The following is a 16,474-nucleotide window of genomic DNA, read 5'->3' as shown; positions in this document are numbered from 1 at the left end:
CAGGATAAGAGAAAACAGCCTCACGTTGTGCTGGGGGAGGTTGAGGTTGGCCCTGAGGAACAATTTCTTTCCCATTGGGGTTGTCCATGCCTGGCCCAGGCTGCCCAGTGGTGGAGCCCCCATCCCCAGAGGGGTTTAACAGATGTGTCGAGGTGGTGCTGAGTGGTGACCTGGCAGTGCTGGGGGAACAAGTGGACCCGATGATCTGAAAGGTCTCTTCCAACCAAAACCATTCTGTGAATGATCTTGAGATGACCAATGAGGGGGAGAAGCCACAAAAAAAGATGAGCAGAGCCATTCATGTTCAGCAAACTGCTCTTGACGGCCAGGCAAGAAACATGGGGAGAAGCTTGTAGCTAGGTGGGGATGCAAAGAATAATTACAAAGACAATAAACCATCAGGGCAATAAATTATGTCAGTTGGGTGCGGAGCACACAACACACAGCGTGTAGCTAATCAGGAGTTGGAGTGCTCATTAATTCCCCCCAGCAAATGGGCTGTCAGTCAGGTTTGCTGAAGGTAATCACTGAGTCCAGGGTTCCTTGGGCTCACGGTGCTACCAAAGTGAGAGAATCTGAGAAATGAGGGAGAGAAAATGGAAAAAGAGATCTGCCCCGTCAGATAGTCTGAAATACAGGGAGCAGCTGCAGCTGGTTTTGAAGGAGTAGGAAACTCCAGTTGCTCATAATTATCTTATTTTCTGCACAGGTGTTACTTGGCAGGGAGGCAACTTGCTGCTGATTGAAATCATGTGGGATCCTGTGCAATGCTGCTTCGCCTGCTGGGTTCTCCACTGTAGCTGGGGTGCTGAGGCAGGATCCGCACCAGGGATGCACCAAATTCCTCCCCTGCACAACTGGCGCATGCTGAGGTGCGACACAGTGATATGAAAGGCAGTGAGAAACCTCGCTCAAGCAAAGCAGGAGGGAGATGAAGGAAGGAAGGAAAGCAAACATCTCTTAACGGAAGGGATGGAAAGGGCTGGAGAGTTCAACGCTATTGCTTCAGCCTTGCAAAGTCAAGGGGGCAACTAAGATGGAAGTAGAATAGGAATAAGGAAAGTAGAGGAGAAAAGCTGTTTGGTTTGAGACTGATCAGTGAGCAGGGCCTGGATTTATCTCAGTGTATTTGCTTTGGCTAATGACTGGAGGAATTTTTAAACTCCTGGGTTTTAATGGAGGACTGAAACACCCCTTGAGGACTAGAGGAGACTAATAGTAAATCCACTTATATAAAGCAGGACTTAGAGGCTGGTTGATAGAGTTCACAGTCCTGAAGAATACTGGGACAACCTGTTAAACATCTAATTCCTCAGACCTGCAATACTAGTAGAATGATTAATAAAATATACTGACTCTTTATTAGACAAAAAAAGTTTTAAATTAAACAAAAACCTTTTGCTGACCTAGAAAAGAAAAAGATTAAGATCACTTGGCTTTAGTATCTTATTTCAATGATATTTTAATGTTGTGTCCAGGCAAAAGATCCTGTGGAAAACCTTGTCCAGCCTGAGAATGGATTACAAGAGGAGACCATGTCTTTCTTCTAGTATTTTCTGAAAACAGAACTAGTTTTTAGTGAGGCTGAGGGCCATTTTGTAGGAGATGGGATCCTGCTTAGGCTGCAGATTGGAGGAAACACCCCTTCATCAAGGACCACATCACTGCCACGCAGACGTGCCCTGGCACACAGCGGTGTGAGGTTCTGAGCCGCAGCTCTGGCATCCTTTGCTCACCCAGCTGCTCCACGCTGAGCTTCCACACAGCCTGCGCATGGCCACGAAGGTGTAGGTGACTCCAGCAGCAGGAACCTGTTGACCAGCTGCACGTACCTCTGCTTTTTTGGCACAGAGAAGGGCAAGTTGGGGTGGTAGGTGCTCACTTTCAGCAGCTGTCTGCTGCAGTGCTCATTTCTCAGCCACGTTTTGCTGCCACAGCTCATCTTTATGCATCTGACAAAGCTTCCTGCTTCTTGACCCATTGGTTTTTTTTTTTTTCAGAAAATGTTCTGTGTACGTTGCAAACCATCAGGCTGAATACAGGACAGTTGGGTGACGGTGCCAGTAAAGCCTCAAGGAAACAGTTTGCATAAACAAAAGCAGACACTCACTTATGTAACACGGCATCGAGTCTGCTGTCAAATCCATGTCAAACCATCGCTTTGCTTTTCTATCATTCTTTACTCGGTGGGGAAGTGTCAATGCAAATATCTTCCCAAAGAGAGAAAAGACTTGAAATAATAATCTACTGGAAAATGATACTCTGAAGATTTTAAAATGTACCTTCTGTTGGCCAAGGGTGATCAGTAAAACAAATCAAGCTGTGCTTGGCAAATACAACATGAAAAAAAAGTAAAAGATAGCAAGATGTAGCCTGTAATATTTTCTGGACTGAAATAAGAGATGAATTTGCAAAGGCATCCAGGCCAGATGTCACAGCTCACACTTCCACGGGTGTCTCACAGATGCTTAAAGCAGCGTAATGGTTGAATACTTCAGGCGAATCACCAAGATACTGTGGATTTAGGAATGTTAATGCACTACTGCTCCAAGAGAAGTCTCTTACCATATTTATTCAGTGCCTGGAAGACCAGAGGTTCTGGTCTGTGTGTTGTTGATGTGACACAGCGAGATTCTTCAGTGGAATGTAAGGGAACAGCACAGCTGGCTCTGAGCTCATCTAACATCCCCTTGTTTACATTGAGAGTCATATGGGACAAACACTGCACTGATATTATTTATTCTTCCTTTTTTTCCTCAGAAATAAAGAAGCACCACAACGTAAAGAGGCTGGAAAAAGGCCTGTATAATCGTTTCTCAGTGAGACACGCGGCAGAAAACAAAGCCTCCAGCCACAGTTCCTTCGACTCAGCACCTGAAGGCCAGGTAAGCAGTTTTCAGTGTACAGAAAAGGAGGCTCGAGTTACGCTCCTCTTTCTGCACGTAGAAATAATAAAGTATATAGCCAAGGACTGGTCATGCAGCAAACTGCAACATGGACGGATTTCCCAGAAACTGAAGCAAATGCAAAAGAATTTACTTTTGGGGTTAAGCGTCTGCTACTTAAACGTAAGTTCTGCCACGTGTAGTGCTTGGCACAACCTTCACCACACAAACGCAGCTCCCCCAGCACATACTCACGCTGGGGCTGAAGCATTTAGCAAAAGGACAATTTAGCTGGTGGTATGTAGCCTAGCAAAGGGTAAGGTTTACTTTATGGAACAAGCGGTGGTGTACACGAAATACTGATGTTAAGGTCAAACACAGCGTGTCAGGAGTCAGCACACAGGTACCCTTTTAAGGCAGGGTGGCATTGGCCCAAAATAAAATCACAGTTTTCCTCCACAAGGGGAACACGACTGAGAAAGAGACAATTTTTGTTGGCCTTTCTGCATGACTGAAGCCCACAGACCCACAACTGTATGGGGGAAAAAAGCAACCATTTTGTGTCTGGCTGCATGAGAACGTACGCAGCCTCACGTATGGCTCGCCCGGTTCCTCTGACAGATTGGGACACACATCCATACAGTTGTAACCCGCCCGCACTCAGGTTAATCGCTGCAAACAGAAACCACTAGTACTGAACTTTCTGAGCCAGCGTTCGCTGCCAAAGCTCTCACCTCACCACGCAGGAGGAGCTGGTGGTAAGGAACGGTTCTGTCATAACGTACAGCCGTGAGAAATGCCTCCAGTAAAAAGGTGGAAAGAGAGCACCGGTGCAAGTGACGGTATCAGAGCTGCTGACGTGCTCCAAGCAGCTTCCTGGGTTAGTGAGGCTGCAGCAGGCTCAGCCAAGTGCCTGTGACGGGCACAGCAGCCCGTCCCCCACAGATCAACAAGTCGCCCAAGTTATCTTGGTCCCCCCAGACCACGGTACTAGTGGTGAAGCTGGCAGAAAATGTTTTCTCCTTTGCCTGAAGGTGCCACTGAGAGCTCTGGATAACTGCACCCTTCTCCCAGAGTTTGCAGGCAAAGCTGGACGGGGTGCGTGTGTGCTGCAAGGCCAGGAAAACCCCAAGAGGGCCGAAACCTGGGCGAGCCACCAAAACAGTTGCCTCCCTTGCCCAGACCAAGCACCTGCGAAACGCCTGCAAGTTCAGCACCCAAAGGCAACGCCTGACGTCACACAGGGTGCAGGGGCCTTCCCGCCCCTGCTGGACCATTCTGCCTCCCAGTGCATTTGGCCAAACTAGGTTCAAACTCCGCAGCCATAAAAGCAGCCACTCTAGTCACAGGGATAGTAAAGATTAAACGGCCTTTCATTTCCAGCTTGGTTTTTTGGCTTCTTTCCCATTCTTGTACCCATGCACGAAAAAGAGCTTTTGTGCTTCACATTTTCAATGGGTGGTCCTTGGCTGCACAAATGTCATCAGACATTTTTGTACTTAGGCAGCTGCTTCTGAGGTGCTATCGGATTACCAAGAATGTCTAAAAGTTTAACCTGAGGAAGATTTCTATGTGAAAGACATGGAAAATTCCCACAGAAGAAACTGAAACCCAGGTTTTTTCCTCTTAATTTACTCCTCGCTGAAGCACCTCTTGGTGAACACCACAAGCCAAAGCTACGGCCAAAATAAAAAAGAAATCCTGGAAATTACAATGGGATTAGATAAATGCTTGCTGCATGAACCAGGTAACAATATAGGAGGGGACATACCTCGGTGACAGACGGAAACAGGCCCTGTTGCCATGCTCCTCCTCAGAGGAGCACCGACAGCCCCGCAAAGGTCTAAAAGGGCACTGAAGCTGTTTCAGACAGGAAGCCCAGGGAGAGGGCAGCTCACCGCTCAGACAACTCCATCACACTGGGATGTGAACACAAGGCACCTTCAGATCTTAGACAGTCGTCCAACACTGTATGTGGAACGAGTGCCTGGGGGGTCTCCTGGATGGTGACCCTTAGCATGGTGTGCGTCCGGCTATGTGGGTAATGCTGCCCTATGTCAACACTGTCAGCCGTGGTGGATCCAGTCATAACCTACTTCCACGTGAAGGGCTGGCCTCTGCTCATTTGTTCTTCAGGCACATCCAGAGAGTTCCCTTTACTAGTCTATGCTTTGTGCTTCTGATATTGCTACAGTCAGTTTTCCCTCTGCAGAGGGAAAACTCTGTCTCTCTCTGCAGAGAAAAATTTAAAACAAGGTATTTCTGTGGAAAAGCCGTTTCTTCAAAACCAGAGGGCAGAAAGGAAGCACTCAGAAACGTCACCTGGGAGGTGGCATGAGTGCCTCCAGCAGCCTTAAGGCACTCTATAAACTACAAAGCCCTTAACTTCGTATCAGTGCTCCTGCCAAAAACCTTCAAGATTTACCTTTACCGGTATTTACGGTATGGGGAAGGATGCGCTCATTGTGTTGTGTACCTGCACGGGTATAAAGGAGAGACAAGCTCTGAAAGCAGCTCACACATACATTTATTAGTCAGGAGCATCTGTCTCAATGCCCTCAGTGCAGAGGGTGGATTTTAGCACACTACTGATCTACGTACATGATTTCCTGGGTTTATTTAGGTTTGCGGACAGGAGTTCAAGAAAAGTCTGTTTGTCTTAATCACTTGAAAAGCTTCTTTCTTTTCTTTCTCCACTGTTTATTTTCCACCTCTTCAGTATCATCAGGAGGATCTGGTATTACAAAGCCATCTGTCATTTTATAGTAGACTACTGTGGAGTCTGACTCAACTATGGCCAAAGTAACGGACAGCGGGGTGTTGGGATCGTCTGGTGGGAGAGCCGCTTTCTTCATGATTTCTCTCATCCTAGAAGAGGAAACAACCAGTTAGAAAGGAGTCCACAACCACCTAACAGAGGCAGAGGTGCACCACTGCTGGTTTTATTCAGCCTGGTTTTATTCTGCACATTTGTCTTCGCTAAAGAAAGTACAATAATTGTTCTAGCAAAAATCCAAAGTTGTATAATCAAGCAACAGTATCAACAAAGGATATTATAAAAATTTACTCGGGTACATACATCTGTGCTGAAAGTGATTCAACGTGTGCTTCTAAGCTTCGCTTAGGTGTACTACCATGCACAGGCCTTGACCATCCTTCAATTACCACAATCGTGGTGTGGCAATCTCTAATGGCCTTGTTTTCATCAGATTAAAAAAACAAAATCTAACTGAATACCACATGGTGTTCAATTAGAGAACAAAATAATTCAGATTTGTTCCATTTGTGGAGACAAGTCTCCAGGCTCTGCGCTTCAGTCCTCTGCCAGACTGTGCAAGACCCAGGAACCGTAGCCAGGTTTCTCTACCTCCCTGTCTAGACTAGAAGCCACAAGACTAACGTTCTTCTTCAAGACAGTCAGCGTAAATAACATCTTCCTTAAAAATTCAAGACAAAGTTATGCAATTTTTCCTGTTCAGCTTATTTGAAGAGTAACATGCCAGTTGCTTTCCAGTTCAGTGCTGAGGACAACACCAATTCCTTCACCTAAAGTGTGGGTGCCACAGGGCTCATCTGAGATGGCTAGGACAGGTTACGCCCTGGGGGGTGGGATAAATCACCCCCTGCTTCATGTGCCCCTGAGATCTCATTCGTCAAAAACATTTCTGAAGCTGGGCACTGTAGCTGAAAATAAGGCTCCTTCTAATGCCTCAGCTTTCAAATGTTAATCATCATCTCCCTTCAAACCTCTTTGATCCATTAATAAAAGCCAAATGGGAAGCGGCAGAGAATGAGCAGCAGCCTGGAAAGCCCACACTGTAAGGCCTGTGACCCTCTTAAGTGTCCATCTGTGTTCTGGACCGTTCATAATTCAACCTGGCTAAATTCAGCAGTGCCTTTTCTTTTGCTTTCACCCCTGCCCCATATGTAACGCAAGGCGAGGCAGTAAATTACAGTTAAGTTAGTCGTGTCACGCAACAGAGATACTAAGGCTGCAAAAAGCCATATTCTGTGTGTCAGCACATTTCACAGCATTCTCTTCTCTGCTCCCCGCCAGCCTGGCACTGCTCCGGCTGCAGGTGCCTCAGGGCCGTGCTGCGGGAACACTAACCCCCGTAGGCACTCAGCAGAGCATAAACCAGCCTTCCAGAGCTGTAGGCAGCTCATGGATGGGGGTGCTTGGCAGCAAGAAAGGAACACCTCCCGCTATGAGCTATGCCTCCAAACCAGCAAGGCCTTCCAGTGAAAGCACTGTGCAGGGAGAGACCTGCTGGGGCTGCACCAGTAAGTACCAAACGAATCGCAGTCATACAGGCAGGCACCAGCACAAACGAACTGACTGCCTAAGGCGCAGCAGTGAAGTGCTGTACCTCTGTCCTGATGCTGGAACCCTCTGCTCTTCTGACTTCCAGCCCCTCTTCAGGGGTGCCTCCAGCACCACAATGTCTTGCCATAGCTCTGGCAGGTAATGACAGCCTGGGAAAGGATTCCAGTCATGCTGCAGAGCAAGGATCCACTTGTCACACCTTGGAAACTCATGTCTGGAGGAAGCTCTAACTATGTTATCAGTGGGGAGGCCAAGCTACTGGCAGAGACCCAGTGAGGAAAGAACTATCCGTGGCTTTTATGAAGCAGTGGATATTAATCTCTCTCCTGAGAACATGAAACAGAAATTACAATAAAAACCCAAATAAAAGAGCACAGCTACCCACGAGAGATACTTCGGGACCCAGAGACAGCAAACCTGTGTTGAGTGTGGACAGCCCCCTGTCTGGGAGACTCATCATCCATTGGTCAGGGCAGAAGCTCCTTCCTATTTTCTTTAGCAACTGTCTGTCCTTCTAGCCTCTTACTGGGATGGATGTAACAGTGAGGCCTTAGATCTACATGTCCCATTACTCAATTTCTTCTTATACTGTCAAGCACAGACATCTGAACCTCTATTCTCCCCATTTAGCACTTAGAAGATGCACTCAGATCCCAGAAGCGTCCAGGTCCTGACAAGAAAGTAATGATGTTTCTTCACATTCCTGACTTACTTTTCAGGAGCCTGAGCTTCAGGCTTTCTGTAAAGAGCACAAAGACGTGCCACCGCCTCAGGATGTCTTGCTAACACCACCATCCACAGAGCCCAGTGCTCTCCACTGCACATGGGGAATTCGAATTACAACTGCAAACACAAGATTCTCCTCCTCTTCTCCCTTCTCTCAAACCAGGCAGCCCCAAAAGCAGTGCTCTTGTTTGTGCATACCACAACTAGCCACAGTGCAATGAAGCACATCTGCAGATTTGGGAAAAGAGTATATTTTAAAAGAATAAGCTCCGGAATTCAGGAAGTCTGTATGGACTGCCTGCATTTCCTCTCCTCCCCTGAAGGCATCACTGTTCACAAAGTTTCTCTGCGGCAGCGGATATTTCAAAGGGGCTGTCAGAGGACATCTGGGTTTGGACTGATTTCACTGTGCTTGCTATCTGGCACGAACAGAAAGATGAAACATTGCAGGGAATTAATAGTTTTTTAATCCTTTTGATGTATCTCACAATGTCTATGAACAAAAAAACCAAGCAAGAAGTGTTCTTGGCCTTCTGAAATTCAAGGGCATGCAGGTTTGACCTCCCAACCAAGGCCAGAAACCTTTATTTTGAGAGATACAGCCCTCTGGGCTGCCCATCCCACACAACAATCCTGAGCTAAACTCAGGAATGTTGAACTGAAGTTCAACACTTAAGTCCTAACCACAAAGCCCACAGGTTAACACCTCCCCTCTACAGAGGAGCTGACTTCATTCACTGAGTTAATGGTTACAGATAAGCTTCTTAATGACCAGTACCTGTTCTACACCATGCAAGTGATGTCAGTTATTTAAAGATGGCTTTTGCGTAAGTAAAAATGGATTTAATGTTTCTGAAAGTATCAATTGTTAGAAGCCTCTGGAACAAGGGAATTCAATACACCTGGTACTTAGGCATATTCCACCAGCAGTTCTGATAACCGACCTCCCAAAACATAAAAGGCATCCAGAGCCCCAAGAGAGCTCACAGAGCCATCAGGCATGCGTGCTGCTGCGTGCACAGTGGCAAGACAGCGAGTTCAAGTATCCTGCAACCACTCCTTTCCCTTCTTGCCCCCTCCCCAGGAAGAAAAGCCATTGCAGGTTAAAATAGGCATCACTGAAGCTTTAGTTTTCCTACACAAAAAGGCACATCTTGAACAAAGGCACCATGAAAGGAAAATAACACTCAGAAGCCAGGGGAATACGGACAGCACAAAAAACTCTGGGAAGTTTTATTGAAGTCCCATAAATAGAGTAAGACTAAATATTTTTTTTCCAGTTAGCATTCTCCAAAGTAAAGAGCCAGCATTTCTAAAGCCCTTTGAGTCAGAAAAAGGTCTTTAGAAAAGGCTTTCTAGATACCTACAAACTACAGTCACAGGGATTGCTTTTTTCTATCAAAGAATTAGTTGTAAGAGCAAGTTTAACTTACTTAACACAATGCAAGGTCCACTGTGGCTAAGGTAACCGCACCCTGCATCTGCCTTTACCGCTGCATTCAAGCTAAACAGCGACAGTGAACTTCTATGGCTGGTGCCAATAACAGCTTGAAAACAAAACAATCCATACAGAATAAAAGAGGGAAATTGTCCATCTTGTTTGTTTATTACCAAAAGCCTTGGGTGCTAAGTAAGGCCTTCATCACACATCAGGAATCTGTGCTGTCCTTCCTAATGACCTAAAATAACATGGTCTTTTTTGCTCCAGAGAAAGAAATAGACATATGACTGATGAACTTCAGGCAACTGTAGCTTGAGGTTTTACCTGACTGTCGAAAAACTAAGAGAATGGAATAATAAAGAAAAGATAACAAAGGCAGACAGTTTTGTGCTGAACAAGAGTATTTCAGAGATATATCCCATGCAAGTAGCTCCGAGAAGCAGCAGAAACAGTGAAAGCTCAGAGTGGTTTTGTGGAGGTCGCAGAGAGCTCCATTGAGCTGAAGTAGAACTCCTGCCTTCCCTACCATAAAAGCCGAAGGCTTTCAATCTGTCCTTTATACTTAGATGAATAATTCATGGCAGGCTTGGCCAGCCCGAACTGCTCCCTCCTCTCCATGCAAGGCAGGGCTTGACAGTCAGCACAGGCTGGTCTCTGTGCCACTCTGGAGATCATTACCCTGTGCATCGGAGCGCACCATTGTTCCGGGCCTGTTCAGATCGGCCCCCTGACAAGACAACCAAGGCAGAGGAAACCTCCTGCGACCCACAATTCCCCGAGTTTAGTCAGCGTTACAGACACAGGGTGGCATGGCTCACCATCAGGAAGGCTGCTCCAGGCACCGTGGCCCATCCTGCAGCTAGATAAATGCAGTGCCTCCAAATACATGGGAAGAAGCACATGGTGGTGGTGGGAGAAGCATAAACGGACACTGCCGTTTCTTGGGATTTGTTTCCTAACTACAGGAACATGGGATGCTGGAAGAAACTAATGGGAAAAAAAAATAAAACCAAAGAAAACTCCACAAGGCTCACTGGTCAGGAAAGAGAACAGAAACCCCAAGGAACAGGAAGTCCTTTTTTTTGCGGAAGTTGAAGAAGAAAACAAGACAAATCACGCAAAAGGGACGAATCAGAATTCAGTGAAGTTCTACAAGATACATCAACCACCATTCAGTCACAGCACTGAGTAACCAGCTCAGCTGTACAAGCCACATTGATCTCTTCCAAACTGTTCGTAAAAAGTTTGAACTTAGGAGCCATGAATTACATTTTCGATGTGTGATTTACCGTATGAGCCAACTCAAATAACGCTTCCAGTGGAAGAGCTACTGACAAAGCTGTGAAGAGGATGCACGATAAGCAGCAAGTCACACTTGCAGTTCATTTAAAACAACAGTTTAATAAAAATAACATTTTTTGAAATAACATTTTGCTTCTTACAAGCAAAACCACTTCAGCTTAGAGGAAGATCTTTCATATACTACAGATTTAGAAGAGGATAAATCGCTTCCAGTCAAATTTCCTTCTAAGGATGCTTATCAGCTTTAAAATGAAATGTTTATGTATTCTTGAAGCTACCACTTCAACAAAATAACCCTTTCGCTCTTAGCCTAAACCAAACTCCATAACCTCATGCAACTGATTTCCTTCTTCATCGCCAACACTTGCACACAAAAAACAAACAGGGCAGTGACGGATCATTTAACCAATATGACAATGTGATTTGTCTAGGACAGACAGGGCGTAATTCCATTCCAGTGTCTAACCCTCTGGTCCCTGGAAGGATCAAGGTTTTCAGCACTATCTAGAAAATCCAGCTACACCATGTCAACACCATGAGCTTGGTTTATGCCAGCTCTGGAGCAAGACTACCTGTGTTTAACTGCTTCATCCCCTCTGGGGAGCCACAGTTCTGGGATGTGCTGAAAATCTCGGTACCTGGGGTGCACCAAAGTGTTGTCTGCAGTAGTGAGCAACAAATGCATCCCAGTCCACAGGTCCACAAATTCCTCCTGCAAGGACGAATCGCTGCTAAATTCAAAGGGTACACACACGAGGCTCTCCAGACCTCAGCCAGCTGCGTATGGATGAGAGAGCAGTCCAAGACAGATAGAAGTTACATCTTATTCTCCAGAATTTTGCTCACAGAAGATTCAGCAATATTCATTTTAAGAGCACAACGCTGCTCCTCAGATTGGGGAAGACTACTCTTTGCACTGGTGGTCAAATTGGTCCCAGACCCCACAATTCTGTGGCTCACGGAGTTCCCATACAGCCTTACACTGGCAGGGCAGGATGAGCAGCTTCCACCAAGCTGTTTGTAGAAGTGAACAGTGAGCTTAGTAAGCAGAACGGCTTTTGCCTTAAGCAGCTAACTGCCATGCGTGAATCGGACATGATGAAAGCCTGTAACAGGCTAAAAACATCAAGCAGGTAATTTTTTATGTAGGGCTCGTTTATTATTTGCTTATATCTGACTATTTGTGTCTTGCTGGTAATTTCCACAATAACTTTACTAAGACTTTAGTTTCAACATTAAGTAAGCTGCATTCACTTGTACTCGCACCTCTTCCTCTAGCAGGTAACACAAAAACCCAAAGCATCACTTTGAACAAAATGGCAATGCAGCCAAGTACAACAGCTGTCCTGTCTCCCTACAGCTTGGAATTCAAATGAGAAAGTACCAATTAAGACATCAGGTACCTAACAAGCCTGCTGCTATCAACAATCACAATGACAAAATATTCATCACTTCCAGAACAAAGAGGCAGAGGCATTGTGATCCTGCTCCCAGCTCCGTCTGTAGGATGCCTTTTCCATGGCCTCCCTTTGCATTACATAACCTCGAGCTACTGTTCCTCTCTATACGCCCTGGTTTTTACTGTTCCAGCAAAGAAGCCAAAGTGTTGATGCTGTCCTTGCTCTGTGAATACCAGCCAGGTCCCTCTGAGCAGCGGTGACCTGCTAATGAGAAGCCAAGCGTGCATATGCACACACACGTTCACTAACACATATACAATCTTCCTGCCTGACAACATCCATGGGTGTCGAGCACATTCAGGCTTTCATGGACCCACCCAGCATTACAGCCTGGTATTCAGCTCATTTTAGTGTCAATACACTCTGTGTAGTTGCTCTGTAGCAAAACCAAGTCACAAACTGTATTTTTAATCAATGTGATGCATTCACTCTTTGCTTCACTGACACACATCCTTCCAGTAATGGATTCCATCCGCACTGGTGCCAGAAGCAGAGCAAACAGCATCACCACAGTACAAACAAGTTCAGGAGCTCCAAATGAAAAGCTCCAATGAAACAGTAAAAGATAGGACATACATGCGCCGTCATTAAAAGCCAATCAGAACACACTTGCTGGCATTGATCCAATGCCAGGAATCAAAGTTGCCAGCCAGGGTGGAAACCTACTACATTAACCAAGCACAACGGGGCACGTAGGCGTCATGTCTCAGACGCCTCATCTGCTGCCTTGCCTTCCCACCTAAAATCCAGTTTGAACCTTGAATAGCAGCGTGTCCCTTTCACACTCACAGTGATCTTGCACACCCACAGTGCTTCTTTGCAAAGAGGATGAAGGACACTCAGCCTTTCACCCTGCAAGACCTCTCAGCATCTTTCTTGTTGTGGATGTCACACCATATTTCTCTAGAAGACCAAGCCCACAAGAGTGATTGACCAGTATCTGCACACAGCAGGTTTTTCAGCATGTCCATAGCTAGCCAATCCATCACTAGCTAGTAATTTTTTCTCCCCCCTCACAAATATGCTCTCAGCAAAACACGCAGCAGAATTAAGCTGAAAGTCTGTTTGCAAGAGACCAATATGTCACTTCTAAAACCTAAAAAAAAAACCCAGCAAAACCCACAGCACATCTAAAACATCATTCCTAGAGCATGCACAAACACACGTCTGCGACGTGCCATTCATTAGCTCCCCACTACTGTGTGCCAAGCTGCTGCCCATGGATCGAGAGAAAACAGCAAACGTGAGTGAGATATGTAAAGCCAGCCCTCAGCACGCACTCTGAGAAGAGCAAGAGCAGAAGAAATTGAAAAACGTACTGGTGTCCGATGAGCTGAAATAGTTTAGGGCTTCAGAGACATCACCAGAGAGGTTGGCAGACAGCAGCGAGAGAAGGCAGCCGTCATCGGAGGGTAAATCAGACTGTGTGTGTGAGGCTGCTCTAAGGGCCAGCTAAAACAGACTGTAAAATCACTGCAGTGGAATTTCTCTAGGCTGCAAATACCTGTAACATCACAAAGCCACAGCTGTGTTGTCCTCTGCTTGAGCATTACTTAGTCTTGCACACGTAAGAAAAGTAAGTCAAAAGCGTAGCTCAAAGGACAGTAACACGTTACTCTGGGTAAGAGGAATTTCTGGTTGGACGTGGCCAAATTACACTTTCAAAACAAAAAGCCAAACCAAATCAAACACCTCAGGCTTATCCGTAGATTCAACAATAAAAAAAAAAAAAAAGTTTATTCTTAGACAGGTCCAAGAGGATTTCTTTCCTCTTTGGTCCTTTTAAAGCACAGTGATACAAAAAGTATTGCTAGATATCCCAGACTACAAAAAAGCAGCACAAGAATGTTCAAAACATAAGCTGTGAAGGCCTTGTATTCCAACCTTGCCTCTCCATCACATCCTCTGATATCCGCCGTTATCTCCTAGAGCACATGCAACATCTAAACGCTACCCAGTGTTTATCAGCAGCAGGAGTCAGCTGCTGTGGGAAGCTTTCCAGAAGGAGACACAGGAACTGCTGCAGCTTAAAAAAATCAAAGAAATCTCAACTTTGTGTGTGTGTTTGCAGCACCCAAAATAACTCTGCTCACAGGCCGAGATGCTGCTTTCCTCTGACAGCCCTTTGGTTCCTCCCTTTCCTGCCCGAGTCAGCCACCTGTTAAACACATCTGTCCTTCATTTTATTTTATTAATAACGCAAAGCAGTCGCTGACAGCATCCTCACCTCTCATGGCTTAACGAGATGTGCACAGGCACCGGCACCATCACTTGGAGACTGTCCTGTTCTCTTTCACGGGCATGTAAACATACGAGTTGCAGTTCTGCTACTCCGACGTGCTTTACTTCATGCCAGTTCCTCCCTAGAAAGGTTCATCAGCCATGAGAAGAAACAGAACACAAACCACAAGTTTTAAACATTCGAATATCAAAGCTGGTATTTCAGTTAATGTTGCAGGTTCTGTTTTCCCTCCCTCCCTCTCTTCAGAGGACATTTCCCATGAGAGACCACTACCCCTTTCAGCTGTCTTCTGAGAAAACCATCAAGCTTCTCTTCTAGGAAACAAGCCTGTTAAACCCCACAGGAGCAGCTCTGTTGACTCCAGAGCTACACCAATGGATGGTGAATAGGGAGCTGGCTGACAAATCTTTGTTTCTAAACAGCAAAAAGAAGACAAAAACTATCTCTGCCGTCTGCAGCATAAACCTGTAATCCAAATTTGCACCTTCTCAGTACCCTGAACAGTGAAGGTGCTAAAAGCACAATTGATGATACACAGTCCTGCCCTTGTGCTTGAAGGGATAAGCCTAAAAGCTTTTGTTGCATAATGACAGGAGCCTTCTCCTAAAGCCTACTGAGGCTTTTTCTTCAGAGGTGTAACAGTAACAGGCACAGCCTTTTCTGGCCCTCCCTGACCCCGATCAACACCAGCCTCCAAGAGAAACTGAAGCATTTTTATTCAGCTGGCTGCCTGCCTACACACAGACCCTCTTCAAATAATGCCAGCATGGAAGAATCGCAGGCAGAAGTTTATACATCACTTTGCTCCACTCTTATTAGACACCGGAAGAATACACTGCATTTGTCATAATTACTGCCAACAGATTTCTAAATGATCTCCTTTCCTACAGGAATACTTGCCTGTTCCAGAAAACACCACCCTAATCAGGCCGGCACATACCAGCCAGTTGCTAAATGGTGTGAAGACTCTATTACCAACACAACCACTGAACTTGTAGCCTCACCTTCCTATGTCCCTTTTCCTTCCCCTACTCCTCTTCTGCTTTTTTGCCGTGTCCAGTGGACGCCTGGAACCCCTACACCCGTAATAACTGGACAAAATGGGCCCTCATACATGTAAAAGCTCCAGTTAGGCACAGGGCAGAACATTCAGTGCCAAAATACCACTTATTGTTTCTTAGGAACTATCACTGCTTTAAGTGTCAAAAGACTCAGGGACTTTGGTGAGAAAGGTCCTACCAGTGCACCACCTTCAATAGCACCTACAGGCAAATGCATTTGTTGGGATGTCGAGCGTAGTCACTTCCCTGAATTACCTTCCAAGAGGTCCAGGTACACTACAAACGCAGCGTAGATTTGAGCACTGTCAGATATATCGAGAGACATCATTTCTGTGAACTGAAACCCAAAAAGTAATGTCGGTGAAGGAAAGCAGAAGTCATAGGAACAGACCAAACTCCAAATCTGCATGGCTAGCTAAAGCCACTGAAGTCTGAAACCAGTTTTAAGGACCAGCAGGCAATTAAAAAGCAGGAGTTATTTTCTACAAGCCAAATAAACAAGGAATTGCAGCTATTTCTGGAACAGATCTGGCTTTGTGGCGAAAGGCTATGAATGTCAAGCATTTCTGCTGCAGTACATCAACATAAGATGACAGCCAAATTAAATACCTCCACGTTGTCAGTTCAGTAAAAATGCAGATGGATTCAAAGTTTAAAACACTTGTGTGATTTCAGCAGTAACGGTTGGGCTCGATGATCTTTCAGGTCTTTTCCAACCGAAACGATTCTGTGATCTACAATCTCGTCCCCCCCCAACTGCCAGCACTCCCCACAACCCCACCGGCTCTCTGAGGGGGCTGGCACACAGGACCCCTCCACAGCCCCAGTAGGACCAAACACGCTGTACTGAAATCTCAACTCCAGCACCTAGGGCGGGGCGGGGGGGACACCGGCGACGGACCCGCTGCTTCGGCCTCAGGGTGCCCGTGATCGCCCCGAGATGCAACTCAGAGCCATGATGGAAGGAAAATCTATGAGGGGCCAGGGCACAGGCACTGTCAACGAGCGGGACCCCCCCACTCTGAGTGAC

The 16,474-nt window shown here is 46.1% G+C and overlaps 1 protein-coding gene across 1 annotated transcript; it reads right to left on the bottom strand.

Moving 5' to 3' along the window:
• Nucleotides 1-5,548: 5,548 nt before the first annotated feature.
• TSEN15 (TSEN15 tRNA splicing endonuclease subunit) lies at nt 5,549-15,775 on the bottom strand. The gene is made up of 3 exons (XM_010132714.1): nt 15,700-15,775; nt 14,369-14,504; nt 5,549-5,753 (listed from the first exon to the last, which is right to left on the bottom strand). The coding sequence occupies exons 1-3, from the start codon at nt 15,770-15,772 to the stop codon at nt 5,549-5,551; spliced, it is 414 nt and encodes a 137-aa protein (XP_010131016.1). The 5' UTR covers nt 15,773-15,775.
• Between the last annotated feature and the right edge of the window lie 699 nt (nt 15,776-16,474).

The sequence above is a fragment of the Buceros rhinoceros genome, unplaced genomic scaffold (genome assembly GCF_000710305.1).
Source record: "Buceros rhinoceros silvestris isolate BGI_N320 unplaced genomic scaffold, ASM71030v1 scaffold47953, whole genome shotgun sequence".
Classification (NCBI taxonomy): domain Eukaryota; kingdom Metazoa; phylum Chordata; class Aves; order Bucerotiformes; family Bucerotidae; genus Buceros; species Buceros rhinoceros.
The sequence above is the reverse complement of the archived record's forward strand: the minus strand, read 5'-3'. Positions and strand labels throughout refer to the sequence as shown.

What these genes read in the sequence shown, in the direction of transcription:
- TSEN15 (XM_010132714.1), bottom strand. Translation starts at nt 15,772, where the DNA reads ATGATGTCTCTCGATATATCTGACAGTGCTCAAATCTACGCTGCGTTT. An exon ending in GTACCTGGACCTCTTGGAAG is followed by an intron (nt 14,505 to 15,699) that starts GTAATTCAGGGA and finishes GAACCTTTCTAG; the next exon opens with GGAGGAACTGGCATGAAGTA. An exon ending in ATCTCGTTAAGCCATGAGAG is followed by an intron (nt 5,754 to 14,368) that starts GTGAGGATGCTG and finishes TTCCTCTTCTAG; the next exon opens with GATGAGAGAAATCATGAAGA.